The 16,417-nt window shown below is 31.9% G+C and overlaps 1 protein-coding gene across 1 annotated transcript; it reads left to right on the top strand.

Moving 5' to 3' along the window:
- The first annotated feature begins 720 nt into the window (after window positions 1-720).
- LOC125812165 (uncharacterized) lies at window positions 721-4,453 on the top strand. Its single transcript, XM_049491659.1, has 9 exons — window positions 721-934; window positions 2,005-2,117; window positions 2,375-2,547; window positions 3,130-3,223; window positions 3,445-3,556; window positions 3,643-3,731; window positions 3,848-3,933; window positions 4,035-4,099; window positions 4,178-4,453. Exons 1-9 carry the CDS (start codon window positions 736-738, stop codon window positions 4,285-4,287), a joined length of 1,041 nt encoding a protein of 346 aa, XP_049347616.1. The 5' UTR covers window positions 721-735; the 3' UTR covers window positions 4,288-4,453.
- Window positions 4,454-16,417: the final 11,964 nt, after the last annotated feature.

Raw genomic sequence — 16,417 nt, 5'->3', positions numbered from 1 at the left:
CCTTCATGAATACCAACAACTAAAAGTGACATCGATTTAGGGGTGCAGTTTAAAAAATAATCATTGTTTGGATATTTAAAATTTAGCCCGCAACAATTTATTTTTCTTCTTTGCATGAGTTATATAATCGACACATGTTTCATTCTAATTAAACCAAAATTTAGTTTCATTTCATCAGACATGAAAATCCAATATCTACTTTGACATGTTTCATATAATTATAAAGAGAAAAAAAATAATGAAAAAAAGAAAAAGGAAGAAGGAGGATTAAATGTTGATTATATTTTAAATAAAGGCTCTAAAAGTGACAATTAGTGTGCTTAACATCATACTTGCATTCTCCAATTGGATCTTCAAAAATTTCCAACGGGTCATTCGCACAAATGTTTCCATTTTTAGGTTAGATTTTCAATTTTTATCCTTTGATTTTTTAATTAAAAAAAACATTATTAAGAATGTTTTAAATAATACATTTGACTTCGACGTATAACTATACCTTGCAATTTTAAATATACATAAATAAACACTTAAATTTATATAAATTTAACACATTCATACACTCCACATGACAACGCTTATGACACACAATTATTATATAGAATATACATATACATTTATTTGTTCAATTTTATACAAATTTAACGGTCTACTCGTACCTTCCAAAGTTGTTTATGTATAGGTAGTTTAGTATAAAGAGCATCATCTCCATTTTTTCTCCAGGTTCATTATCCATCCATGGCTACCATAACTGCTGCAACTTCCAGAATTGGAATTCAATGCAACTTCGAACCTCTAAAGCACCATAATTTCAACAGTTGTATCAAGTTCTCTCTTTCGATTCCCTCTATTTCAAGCCCTAATTTCTCTTTTCACAAGCTTTCATTACATACAATGCCGGCCAATTCGTTCCGAGCCAACGCTTCCTCTGCTATAGGTATTCTCTCACTCATTCACAAGCGAATTATGTTGGACTATGCTTTAGATTTATAGTTTCGTTGATTATTGCTGTAACTGGCTCGACTGCGATTTTCATTTTTTGTAACTTTGAGTTATTAGAAATTTAGCTACATATGTGCTTGTAGAGACAATCGCTGAAAGTCCTGTACTATGGCTAGATTGTTAGTTAATTAAGCTTAAATTTTACGAAATAGCTTATTGATCGGTGATTCTACCTTCAAATAAGGGCTAACTTGACAGATGAAAATGTTCCCTGTCGATTTCCAAGACTCGAAATGTCACTGTGGGAACAACACTGGCATTGTGGGAAGGCTCCCTAATGAGTGAAATTGGGTTTATTTGCATATGCACTTGCGGTTGTCATTGTATAACTGGAGTCTTGAGGTGCCAAAGAGATTATGCTACATATGCAGTAGCGGTCGTCTTAGTATAAATTTGAGGATGTGCCATAGAGATTATGCCAGATTTGCATTCATTAGCTGTCAAAATTTGGAACCGTTCATTTGACAAGAATATTTCTTGGTTAATTGGATCACAATATGATGGATTATATGTATATTAACTTAGTTATGCTGTGAGGAATTTCTTTGATTGTGCTAATTTCAATATCCAAGTACTCATGAATTAAGTCCCATAATTCCAATGTTGACACACAGCCAATAGTCTCTAAAATGTATGACACTGTTTCATTTCTATGCTACTTACACAACTTTGAACAGTTCAAAATGTAAACTTTAACTGTGCTGACTCTACCAAGCTAACTGTTCAAGCATTACATCAGTATTTTCATTCACCTTCTATTGTTATCTTTCTCAAAAAAATATTTCTGTTCACTTTCACTAAGATAACAAAAAAAATGAAAATACATCTTAAATCACATGTCTAATCTAATAGTGTTATATTAAATGGGACGGAGGGGGTAATTGTTAGCAATAGGTGGCAAATCGATGTGGAAGAATACATACTGTTTTACTCTTTAGACATACATCTTCCTGAAGTTCAATTGTCAAGTTTCATTCTTTTAGTCTTACTTATTGGTTCCTGAAGACGCTCCAAGTGAAGAATTGGAGGCTTCTTCAAGGGGGGGCATTGGAGCAAACGACTTGTTAATTGTAGGACCTGGAGTTCTTGGGCGTTTAGTGGCTGAAAGATGGAGAGAGGTACACATCCTGAACTAATGATCATATGATTTCTTTGAAAAGTAGGAACCATCCTACCTTGAACCTAATTTAAAATATACATGCACTTTTTATAAAAAAATCAGGTTTATTGAGGAAATGTTTGATGTTCATTTTCTGAATCGATATTAGTTGTATGAGTTTTTGGCTTACTAATTGTGACAGAATGGTGGATTTCTGCTACGCAGTATGCATCATAGTTGAGACTGCTAAGAGTTTTGGACCCTTTAATGTGGCAGGAATACCCAGGCTGTCAGATTTTTGGGCAGACAATGACCACTGATCACCATGATGAACTTATTAAAATGGGAATTAGTCCATCTTCAAGAGAGACCAAGTTTACGTCTAAGTTCCCTTATGTTATATACTGTGCTCCTCCATCCCGAACTGAAGACTACCCTGGTGATGTTAGGTAAGCTCGGCAGTTCTTGCAGTAGCTATCTCCTCTCAACTATCTGTAGAAGCATTCTTCGATATTTAGTTTCAAATATTTCGGGGCTCATTAGGCATGGTGCATGGTGTGTCAGTTCTTCGGGAACAAGAACATCATGATGGGAAATTTCTGTTAATATCTCATATAGAGAGCACAAATGCTTTTAAACAGTTGTTCAGTAATAAGCAAAATATTTGCTTGTTTAGTAAAAGTGTAAAACTATTGTTTTGTTGTGAAATAGTCCCTCCTTTCCTGCTGATATATGGTTGCTGCTAGCATCCTAGCTAGTCAGTAGCAGTAAATGCTTTATGTAGCAGACAGCTGCATGAGTATTATATGGGATGGTCAGACCATTTTTCTGATTCGGTTCTGCTAATCTGGGCAGTAATTGTCAACAGCAAATGTAGGTTTAATGATTCCAAACATTGTTATTGTTTGTCAGCATTGTTTTTCTTCAGATTTTCTGTGCTGACACTGATCATATTGATACTTTAATTTGGTTAAAACTACAAACTCAGTGCCACTGTAAATTATTTTCTATTTCACACATCCAATGAGCAGGGACGCTGCATTAAAGTGGAGTGGTGAAGGCTCTTTCCTATTTACCTCAAGCTCTGCACCATATGACTGCTCTGATAATGGATCAATAGATGAGGTGTGATATCCTGCATAAACATTATACTGCTGGTAACAGTTCCTTATTCTGATTAATTCCTCTTGAAGATGTTTTTTAGCCTTGCCAATTAAAGACATAGGCTTTGGAAACTGGCTTTTTTGAAGGAAATTACTGAAGTTTCATCCTTAAGAGAATTTTTCATGTATTTTAATAAGGATGTCTGAGCTTTCATTAAACCTTTTTGGTTGTCAAATGTGTAGGATGGTCCCATAGTCCCAATTGGAAGGAGCCCAAGGACTGATATACTTCTCAAGGCAGAAGAAGTAGTGCTGGAGTTTGGTGGCTGTGTTGTTAGATTGGCGGGTCTTTATATATCCTTGGATACAGATCAAAGATCTAGAATTCTTTTTATGTAGCCTTTAGATCTTCATTTTTTATTTACCTTAACCAGTAACACAAGGAAGACAGAGGTGCACACACATATTGGTTACATAAAGGAACTTTGGATATTCGCCCTGATCACATCCTCAATCTTATCCATTATGAGGTGACTGCACATCGATGCTTTTATCATGCTTAGTTTAGAGGTTACCCTTCATTCTTCTTCATGTGTCTACACTCTACAGTTGTGTCGGTGATATTTTGGTTTGTCTTTTCTTACAGGATGCTGCCTCCTTGTCAGTGACCATTTTGAAGAAGAGGGTCCGCAGTCGGATTTTTTTGGGTTGTGACAACCACCCCTTATCCAGGTCATCTCCAATCTACATGCTTGTTAACTTTTCTGGCTCAAAGTCGAAACTCTCTGTCCCATGTTGCCCTTAATTGTTGTATTATCTTGTGCCAATAACAGGCAGGAACTAATGGACTTGGTCAATAAAAGTGGGAAGTTTGAGAAAAAGTTTGAGGGTTTTACTGGTAAGTGACTTCTTTTGAAATCCTTTAGCCACTGGTTTAAAGAATCACGCTACAATAGTCATTTATTCCTTCTTTCAGGAACTAGTGGCCCTCTAGGGAAGAAGTTAAACAATTCAAAAACTCGTGCTGAACTAGGATGGGAGCCTAAATATCCAAGCTTCGCTCAGTTCCTTGGAGTTTCAGATTAAATTGCTGCAGGTGCTCTATTCTTTTGAATTATTGAAGAAATGCGGGTGAACTATTTTCACAGAGTAGTCTTTTAATGCGGCATATTCTGATCATTGTTTTTGTGCACTTAATTGCACCATGTTGTGCAGATATTGTGTGTGTAACATAATTATGAGTTTTGGTTTATGTGTACTGTTTCCACTGTAATCTGTTGTTAGGAAAGTTTGGTTGTGTTTGTCAATTACTACTGAGATGTTCACAATATTGGATTAAGGTGACATTCTTGAAATGTTGGGTTTTTAGTTAGAAAAATCTTTATTAGTTTCCTCATTCTTAAAAATGAAAGAAGCAAATGATCAAATAGAGGAAGTTATTCGTGAAGATTTTCAAGACATAACAACTAAAAAGGCTTTCAGAAGGAGCTCAGATACTTGAAAAAAGATGATCACGAAGATATCTCAATAAGTTATGCCTTCACGTATAGAAAAAAAGTTGGAATCGAAAAATGTTGTTCGTTTTCATATAACATTGCTATTGAAGTAATGCAACAAGACGCGGATCTTGAGCCAAAGTCTGTTGATGAATGTTAGATTAAAGAAATAATTGAAACTGTCCTGGCGAATATGGTACATTAGTGAGATTTTGTTATAAAAAAAAGAGACCATATTTACCTTGTTTTGTAAGAAGGTATGAATGTGAATTTGTCAAAATAACTATTTATATTTATTTTTGAAACTTCTAAAAAAAATACTTAAAAAATAGTTGAACATTTGAGAAAGAATTTAAAATGAACGATTTTGAATATATAAAAATTTTATGTTTGTCTTATAGATTGAACATTCAAAGAATCAAATATTTGTCTATCTCATGTACGTAAAAGATTCTAAAGAGCACCTCTAAATTTAGCGCGAATTATTTGTTTCATTTCTGAACTATTAACAAACTTAAAAACACCTCTTTATTTGACTAACTGAACTTAGATACATCTCTGATTTTGCAACATGAATGAAATACACCCTTATATTCTCGCCAAGTTTATGGGCCGTATATCCATCACTTCTCTTGACTTTTTATTAAGAGTCTTATGCTCCTACGAGAATTTGAGATCACTTGCTATGTCATGTGACATATCAGACAGGTGGTGTATCTAAGTTTCGTTAACCAGTAGAGGGTTTTTTTTGAAGCTGTCAATAGTTCGAAAACAAAACTAATAATTTATGTCAAGTTCAATAGTGTTTTCAATACTTCTCTCGATATTCTTTTAAAGTGTTTTTACATGAATATAGCATATTCTCATTGACCACTCCAATAATTATGAGATCACTTAATATAAATAGAAAGATCAATTTCAACTTAAGAAAGCAATGAAAACTTCTTTGGCAATGGAACTCCATATTGGACACTTATACAACCTACATACCTTCCATTACATGTACCATCATTTTGATTTCTTTTTATATATACATTCGAAAATTCTAAGAAATATGATTTTATTTTAAGTGTGTACTAACCCTCACAATTGAATAATCTGACATTGAGCTATGAGTGTTACATTTTTTAAGCAACTAGGTATGCCAAATATGAAGTTTTAATGAATAATTAACAAGCATAATGCAAGAATCAGATGCAAAATATGTCTAAAAAGAATTATGTCAAATTACTACTGAAGAAAAATGTCCTTAAAGAGTCTACTCAAAGAGTGTTAGTGAAATTACAAAATAACAAAATTACAAGATTAAAATTGAAAAAAAAAAATGAAGAAATAAATCTCTTCAGGCTGAGGCGCGGATATCTCGCTCTCTTTAAGGAAATTCAAGCCCACTGCAACACATGTTTTCACCGGTCCAACAGTAGTTCTTCTTGACTTGTCCCCTCCAGGATACAACAGTCTAATCACAATATATAACTCAACAACTCTGGACAAGAGTTGAGTCCAAAGCTCCACAACAAGAACACCTCCCTTTAACTAATAAGAACTCTCTTTTTGACAAACTTTTATGCACTCTATATTTTTCTTATATATGTTGTGTGTTTCAAACCAAATGAAGACCATCACTGTTTATACTAGAAGAAGTGTTCCTAGCAATGAATATGAAGATAAATAGTGTAGTAAATAGTGAAGATAATGGTCTTAGGAGTTACATATGTTACAAGGTATAATGGAGGAATAAAGAGTATGAAGTAAATGGGATAAGAGGCTAACAGCCACCAACGCCTTGCACCTGCTGCAGTTGCACCAAGGAATCAGTAACATATGCAATTACTCTATGGAGTAATGCACCAATTTAATGGTCCAAATGGCAGCAACAAATACAAAGTCAACCAATGCATTATTCTAATGCAATAATGCAAACGGTCAGTGTGGCAATGCAAAAAAAATTCAATATTTCTTTTAATATTAAAATGCCCCTACACTAACAAAGAGCTTGATTATAAAAGTACACTGCAAAAAAAAAAAAACCAATCTTAAAAAATTGATCTCACAAAATCGAATTAAACTGATCTCATGAGGTTTGTTTTTAAATACTTTTTTAACTAAACAGACCTTCGGAGGTCACCTTTATCAGCGTTAAAAATCAAGAAAATAGAAATCAACCTCTTGAAGTCAATTTCTTTAAAATAAATAGTCAAAAATTGAGGAAAATATCTACTCCCTCCGTTTCACAAAGAATGACCTCCTTTCCTTTTTAGTCAGTTTAAAAAAGAATGACCTCTTTCCTTTTTTGGTAACATTTTACTTTTTGCTTTCCACGTGGCATGTTTAAGACCACAAGATTAAGGACAATTTTGTACATTTGACATAACTTTAATTTAGGACCACAAGATTCAAAAGTCTTCTTTATTTACTTAAACTCCGTGCCAAATCAAACCAGGTCATTCTTTATGAAACGGAGGGAGTATTAATTAAAGTAGATTATGATTTTTGACAACTAAAAGTGAAGATTTTTCCACGTAAAATCATTATATTGGTTAATATTCTATATTTACTTTTTAATTATTTAGAAAAAAAACTTATTCCTCATTTCATAAGTGGCAACATAAAATATCATACGCAACTTGATAACTTTAAATTATGAATGGATTCAATTCAACCTACTACTAATGAAACTACTCATCATGATATATAATAAGGTAAAAAAAGATGCACCCACTAAACATAAAATATAATTTTCTATACGTCTCTTTTCTATGCCGTGCACATTTAACATGTTAACTTGTTGAACCGACCATCATTTAATAATACAAAAAAGGACATCAATAACGATTATCGGTGTTTTAAAAGGCGGGGCATGAGTCGAGACATTTTATGCGGTACGGGTCGAGACGTAAGCTCCGAGACACAAGGCGATACTTTTATGAATCTACGGGGTGTAGTCTCAATGTATATTCAATTTTATAATTTTATTACTAAAAGAAAATAAAAGTAAAAGTAAACCTTTCAATTATTTTACAAATAAATTTTATTATATAGCCTATAATATTTTCAAAAAAATATTATGATTTTTATTTGAGAAAGATATTAATCACAAAATAATGAAGAAAAAAAGTATTACAATTACTATTTTAGAAATATCATTACACCAATAATAAAAATATGATTTAAAGCAAAAAAGGTTAAAAAAAAATAATGCCTAGAGCATACGTTTTTACGCCCAAGACTTACATTTTTACGCTTGGAGAAATTCTAGGACTTACGCCTTATGGATCTACGCCTTACATTTGCGCCCTGGTGCGTTTTTGGTACACTCTGCCTTGATACTCGCCCCAAAAAACGTTTTTGAAAACACTGACGATTACGGTGGAGTGATAGTTAAGCATGTGAAAAAGGCTTTTTTGCACGTGGGAACCTTCCTTCGGTCTTGCAGCTTTGATGCTCAGTTTTGTTATCCCGCACACTCACTTTATACTTTTTCATCCTTAACTAGAGTTCTCGCATTCGAGTCTTCCTGAATATGAAAGCTCACATCCTGAATCATAATTTAGTCAGACTTCAATATAGATATCAAACACCTGAATATGAAAGCTCCTTTGTTAAGGATAACATTCTGATGGAAATTATAATTTAGTCAAATTCCAATATAAATATTGAAAACCGGATAAAAAGATATAGAAGAAAAGACAACAAGTGCTATCTCAAGATTTTTTCCATGCTCATAAATGAGCATTGAAATAAGTGGGGGAAGCAATAAAAATAGAAAAAAAAAAGATACATTAACTTGAGTTGCAAAACGACGGCTCTCTTCACATACCAAAACATCAAGCAAAACAATTATTGTCTTCATTCATTCATGTCTACTTTTAATTCCTTAATTAATTAAAAAGAATTGGTTAACTTAATTATTGAGCAATTTATAGGCACTTGTCAACTTATATTAGCTTTTGATTTGTTAATCATGATTAGTAGGGGTCCATTATTTGCTGAGATCATAAGACACTCTTGATTCTTGAAATTTGCACAATAACTAGTGGTTATTAGAGAATGAATTATATTATATAGTTTAGGTTGAAAGATCCACTCCCCTCTAAATTAGGTCATAGAGATTCTACTTTTTTATTTATTTAATTATTAGTTTATAATTATTTAGTTGTGTGTTGTGACGTAGTTTTTTTTTAATATACAAAAAGATAATCTAATAAACAGTGGTTATTAGAGAATGAATTATAATTTTCACTTGTTCTTTAGACAAATGTCAATGATGTGGTACAAAGAGAAATCTAACTTGCATGCGTACAAAGAAAAATCTAACTTGCGTAACCATTGAAGATTATAATGAAATAGTAAATATCCCTTTTATTTTTAATTAATATTTTAAATTTGAGCTCTAGGAATAGAGTCTTTGGCGGAGAGCATTTTATTTCCAAAATGAGACTTTCGGGTTGAATTAGGATTTTGAACATCCAATACCGAAAAATAAAACAAAAAAGATCTAACATGCACTATAATATTAGCAAAAGGCAACTCTATTCTATTTTGTTGAAATAGAAAAGAAGTACTTTTTATTTATTTTTACTTTGAAGTTTAACTAAATTCAAACTCATATAAAAAAAATTCTGTCAAATTCTAGCGTAGATAAATGCTATCTAACTTAAATAATCGAATTAAATTCTTTCATTTTGTTGAACTCGAAATGGAGGCTCTTTTTATCAAGAGGAGAAGATAAAGTCTTTTGGCAATAGAAGACAGTATTACTAATTATTTCTTCAGTCATTTTGTGTTCGAATTCTACATTAACAAGATGTTATTGAATACTTCTGATCAATAGAACAGGAAGAAGAGATAGTAAAAAGTTATGTATGATAAGCTTGATGTGCCAATTATTTTCAAGATCTAATTCCATTTTGTTCCTATCTACTGGATTATTCTTTTTACTTTTTTTTTTTCTATCTTTTTGCTTGTAGCTTTCTATTCTTTCAATTTTCAATTTGACTCTCTTGAGTTCTATTGACACTTTCTCGAAAGACGGGCTTTATCTCTCATGATAATGATATTTTCCTAACATAAAAGAAACAAAATACTACTTAAAAGTGAATTGGAGAGTAGTTGGGGTATATTAATGTCATCAAAGTCATAAAGTCTAATTAAGGGTTCCAACCATTGTGTGGGGGTCCCCTTTAGCCACTCTCTTATGTAATTTTAGTGTAGTCATGAATTGTCCCTCCAATACTTATGCTTGAGATGTGGGGGTCCCCAAATCTAATCAAATACAAAAAGAAAAAGATGTCTTGGAGTTCTTATCTCCCAAAATTAGAAAAGTGTAATGAAAGATAGTGATAGTATAAATATAGAAAAAAAGTATTAGGGCAAATTACCTCTTTTCTTTTCTCTTTTCATAAATAAATTGATCATGAATAATGGTAAGTGTTGTAAAACTTAAGAACAAAAAAACAATATAAAGATGAAGACAAGAAGAATATAAGACAAGATGAACAATATAAGATAACTTTCTTTCTTTCAAGTGTTCATCAAATTTTCAAGTGTGTACAATATGAACCCTTATGCCCCTATTTATAGTGTTACATAGAGGCATACAAAAGGTTAGTCATAAACATGACATTAAACATGAATATAATGGAGGAGGTTATGGAAGTGAAAGGTTACAAGAATAATGATCATAAAGGTGGTGGTTTTCTTCATAATGGAGGAGGTTATGTAGTAACTTCTTGGTGTAGTGGACATCCACACTATATTATTTTATAACACTCTCCCTTGGATGTCCATAGATAATATGTCTCATTAAAACCTTAGTAGGAAAAAACCTTGTGGGAAAAAATCCTAGTGAAGGAAAAAGAGTACACATATCTTTTAATACGCTTTGAATGTTGCCTCGTTAAAACCTTACAAGGAAAACCCAATTGGGATAAAACCATGGTTAAGGAAAAGAGTACAACACATATTTTTCTCCCCGCGATAAAAACTGATAGCTCGGAGACGATGCATTCCAATCTTATATCACAACTTCTTAAATATTGATGTTGACAATCCATAGTGAATAAGTTTACAAGATTATCACTTGAACGAGTTTTTTGAACGTCTATCTCACCATTTTGTTGAAGATCATGTGTGAAAAAAGAATTTTGGTGAAATATGCTTTGGCCGGTCACCTTTGATTGTATCCTCCTTTCAATTGAGCTATATATTATTTTCGTATATGTTGGCTAGAATATTCCTTTCCAAAGGAAAATCATATACTTCCTGAATATGATAGGTCATGATTCCAACCAAACACACTCCCGACTTACTTCATAATCAATGTTATTTTTACATGATTTGAAGAAGTGGTTACTAGTGTTTGATTCTTTGAATGTCAAGATCTTGTTGTGCCTCCATATGTAAACAAATAGCTCATTTGTGATCAAGCTTTATGCAGATCAAATAAATATTCTGCATCTATATAATCAAATAGTTTCTGACTTGGAGATTGATCATTACAATTTTATTGAAGCTCATCTTTTCTTCTCAAAGAACACATCTTCTATGTGTTGAGTCACTTGATTTGTTAGTTTCTTGGCATAACTTGAATGAATATGAAAATCCCTTCACATAACTCTCGTTGTGTATATCAAATAATTTTCTAATATTTGCATAACCAACAATCTGTACGTGCACCAATTGCACTAATACATTACATTTTAAATCACTTTCATGAGGTTGAAAATATTCTTTCCTTGTGCTAAGCAATCTCAGAACTATGGGGTACTCAATGATATTATTTTAAGACCTTTTAAATCCTTCAACAATTTTCATAAAACCTTCATCGTCTAGTTAGACATGATAATCATTCATTATACATATTCAAGTATTTTATCTATTGTCAGACTGAAATAAGTCTCATTGCATCCACCACTGGAGAATATATCTCCATTTAATAATGTCAGGACTTTTGCGACAACCCTTTATGCCCGAGGCACAAATCGTACTTTATATCTTACGGTTATACTTTCGCACAATGATTCATTTGTACCCCACTGACATATATTTTGATCTATGAACTATAAGTTCAAAAACATCACTTTTCTAAGTGAAACAAAATATATTCGAATAGTAAATTTTATTTGGCCAATCATTTATTTGTCCACATTATATAACAAATTTGATTTCAAGATCCTCATAGTTGTTTATAACATTGAGTGCTACTTCATATCAAAAATACCGTCGACAGTCATTTGACTCGATTCCTATACGACATAATTGTCAAGATCTCTTCATTTTCAATATTTTTCAGGTACCTGAACCCTTTCCAAGGTTTTATGAAGTATTATGTCATATGCTCTTTTAAAGCACTTGCCTCATTATCATGACCATTTTGATAATTTGCTCCTCTCCTTCCTCAAGGAGTTTTACATTTGGAATCGACTGGTCTATCACGTTTTTAACGTACCATAGACTTTGCCCTTCAAGGACATATTTATTAAAGCATTTGCAGTTAACTAAAATATTGGGTCAGCAAATACATCTGACAAATTATTTGCAAACGAATTATCTCTTGAACTTCAAGTTCATATTTTTTTAACAAGGATCTAGATAATTCACCCCACACATAATTTTCAGCTGCTAATCATATCTCCCCCTAATGTTAGAAAATCTAACATTTAACCCCAACCTCACTTGGGGATCCATCTTTGTGCGTGGTGGAGCAATAAAATCATATGTGCACACATCAAATTTTTAGATGGAAATTATTTGGTTCCTGACCCTGAACCAATTGTGATGGGAGAACCTTGTTGGTTTGATGCGTGCATGTTAAATAAACTCATCTCATACCAAATTTTATTTGGGAGATTCATTCTCATAATCAATGGTCTAGCTATAATTGGAGGCATACAATTTCTGCTAAACCAACCAACATTATCAACATAATTTTATAGTTTGAAACTGTGCTCTTAATTTAACAATTTGAACAAATAACCTTACAAAAACCAATTTGTAAGTTGATACAAATGCACATGTGACCATATTATAGATGCATCTATTAAATCATAATAGTAAGTGGTCCACATGGCAAGTGAACGGGCCCATATTCACCTTTTTATATGTTCCAAATAATTTCAGGATATACAATCCCAACCTTAGTTGGTACAGTGATCATTTTATCACGAGAACAAACAACACAAGAGAATTCTTGAAGAATCTTTTATTTCTTCAAACATATAGCCACGTGAATTCTCAACTTCTTTTGCATCACATTTGAACCGGAATGGCCAATCGATTATGCCAACTAATATTTATTCTAGTAAACTTCTAGTTTACTTTTGCATGTGATTCCTTCATCATGCTCATAATTTTATTCAACAAACAAGAGAAAGGTGGGTAACCTTTTATGTAAATATTCATAACCCGCTTTGATTGTAGTAATCTGAAAATATTTAATCTTTCAATAATTTACAGTCTCAACAGAATAATTATTTTTTTTCAATTCCTCCGAAACTTAAAAAGTTTCCTTTGAAACTTACTACAATTTCAATATTATGAACAATTTCATTCCGGATAGTAACGAATTAGCTCTTTCAGAACTCTCAATTAATTTTGTGTACTACCATAAATTTCACAACACCATTTTTATGGTGACCATCTCCTTCAAGGAGAAAATTATTATTATTGTCATGATTAAAATTATTACATGCAAGACTTATTTCTTGACAACCAATGACAAATTTGTGTTGCCACACAACAACATTTATTTCGATCATGGCCACAACCATTATAGAAAAAAAGATTTATTTCTTTCTTTTGTCCTCCAATAGTTCATAATAAAACATACCACAATATTTATGTAGTACTCAAAGTATATGACCAAAATGACTATTTATGTCAAATATTTCCTTTCAATCTCTCAAACCTCCTGTAGAGGTGAGATGTGACATTCATCCAACAATACATGAACATGTTCTTATCCATACAAACACAAGTCACATTTTCTTCAAGAAATGGACCATAACCATTTGTACATGCTCCGCAAGTTTTTATTAGAAACTCATTGTCATGCTTTGGCATTGTTAAATTTATGTGACTCACCTCAACATCACTTTAAGAGGTCAAATGTACCAATTGTACTACCACTTTGTATTCCTTTATTTTGATGGAGGATTTACAAAACTTTTCAAATTGGGTTGCACCAACAACAATGTGCCCAATAACTTCTCATACCACTTTGATGGATAAAAATTACCTTTAACAATTATCTTCACATTTGAAGGACCATCTAAAGAAATAATGTGTCCAATAACCTTTTATACCACTTTAATGGACAAAATTATCTTCACATTTGAAGGAACATCTTAAGAACCCATAATGTTCTTCCTTTTAATTACCACAATGATGACCATTAACATTTTACCACACCCATATTCATACATTCAACCACTTATCATTTTTCAGACATATTATGCACTGCTACCGCATTCACATAAGAGAATGAAGCAAATCAATTGGACAAGTTTCATGACTTTTATCAAGAGCATATTAATTTACTCAGTCATCATTACATCGTCATTATATAACATTGGGACTTGAATCCAACGTCTTACCCATAAGAAGGCATTTTAGGTCATTATTTGTTGAGACCCAACCCAACATTTTATTATCATGATGCACCGGGACTCTCACCCGATGTATTATCCTCTTGGTGCGATAGGACTTGAATCCTTCGTCTTACCCTCAATCAATGACATAATATGCCAAATAAAATAGGACTCACCATTGAGCGTTAAAAAAATAGTCACTTTGTGATTAACATGCACAAATAAATATAGAACAAAAGAAACACAATTAAATTATTCTCAACAAAGTATGTACTAATATCTTAAACTTGTCAAAACATAGAGTTACACATAGCAATATATTATATTATGTTTGGTGCACAATAATTAAGCTAGTGAATTACCATTATAGATCAAAGAATCAATTGCACACTAAGAAAATAATAATTTTAATTACACTAAAATAAAAATGCTCACTACCACCACTCTTTTTTCAATTTCCATGTGAACCCAAAATATTTCACACACAAAACAAAATAAATTTAAAAACTTATGTAATAACCAAAACAGTGAGCATAATCATAAATGAAATATAAAATAAGTTTCACATACAAAAGAAAGTATATATAGTCATAGGTGAAAAAAAAATGCACAGTAACAATAATATTAATCATTCACCTTGTTCACAAGTAAAATATAAAATAGATTCCACTATAATCTACCGTGTTCCCGAGAGAAAAATAAACACAATTATTTTACCTTCTTTTATTTACCTTGCTTCAATCCTGCAAAGTGCAATAGTAGAACAATCGTGTTATAAAACTTAAGAACAAAAGAACAATATAAAGATGAAGACAAGAAGAATATAAGACAAGATGAACAATATAAGATAACTTGCTTTCTTTCAAGTGTTTATCAAATCTTCAAGTGTGTACAATATGAACCCTTATGCCTCTATTTATAGTGTAACATATAGGCATACAAAAGGTTAGTCATAAACATGACATTAAACATGAATATAATGGAGGAGGTTATGGAGGTGAAATGTTACAAGAATAATGATCATAAAGGTGGAGGTTATCTTCATAATGGAGGAGGTTATGTAGTAACTTCTTGGTGTAGTGGACATCCAAACTATATTATTTTATAACAGTAAGTTTATTATGATAATTTATTAATCTCCAAGAGACATCCCAAAAATGGTTAATAGGTCAATCCTCTTTAAAGTAGAAATAGCGTTCACTGATCATTCATTGATACACATTTCTATATTCTAACTTTAATGTTAATTAACCATTTAGTGGCATACACTTGTACATTCTGATTTTTATTATACCAGCAAAGCGAAAAGAACAAATTAAATTATTGAAACTAGTAATTCACCATGGATACGGCGTAAATTGAAATTGAAAAAAAAACATATCGAATAATCATATCAAGCATAAAGCTTATGTTAAAAGACATGTATCATATATTTTATTTTATAGATTGTTTTCAAGATGAATGTCACATTCAAAAGAGCCAACATATGAAGTCTTTAATTACGAAGATATGTTTGGTTTAGATTCCTTGTGAAGATTTCGTTTATCTTTGATGTGGAATATGGCAAATTTTCTTTTCTTCTTCTTTTTTTCTTTATTTGGGATGAACTTGCTTAGATATGCTGTGGCTAAATTGTACCAAGCCTAACTTGCTTTATTCTCCATACTTTTTAGACCAAAAATGCTAAAATTTCACCCTTCTAGCTCCCTAAATCCTAGTTATGTGTTGATTCAATTTATAAGAATTCAAAAGAAAATAATAGAGAGAAGTATTGAAAATATTCCTAAATTCGGCGCGAATTATTAAAAACAATCATTTACTTGACTAATCAAACTTAAATATACACTTATGATCTTGTAACATGAATGAAATATACCCCTAAATTCTCGCCAAGTTTACAGGTGTTTTCAACACTTCTCTCAATTTTTTATCAAGAGCTCCATGCTCCTTTAAGAGTTTGAGACCACTTGTTATGTCATGTGGCAGATCGGGAGTGTATCTAAGTTTAGTTAGTCAAGTAGATGAGTGTTTTTAAGACTGTCAATAGTTCGGGACAAAACTAATAAATTATGTCCAATTCAGAAGTGTTTTCAATATTTCTCTAAAAATAGTATCCCCTATGTTCCAATT

This window comes from Solanum verrucosum, unplaced genomic scaffold (assembly GCF_900185275.1).
Source record: "Solanum verrucosum unplaced genomic scaffold, falcon-dt-bn FXZP01000115.1, whole genome shotgun sequence".
NCBI lineage: Eukaryota > Viridiplantae > Streptophyta > Magnoliopsida > Solanales > Solanaceae > Solanum > Solanum verrucosum.
Note: the sequence above shows the minus strand (reverse complement) of the source record. Positions and strands in the feature narration are given on the sequence as shown.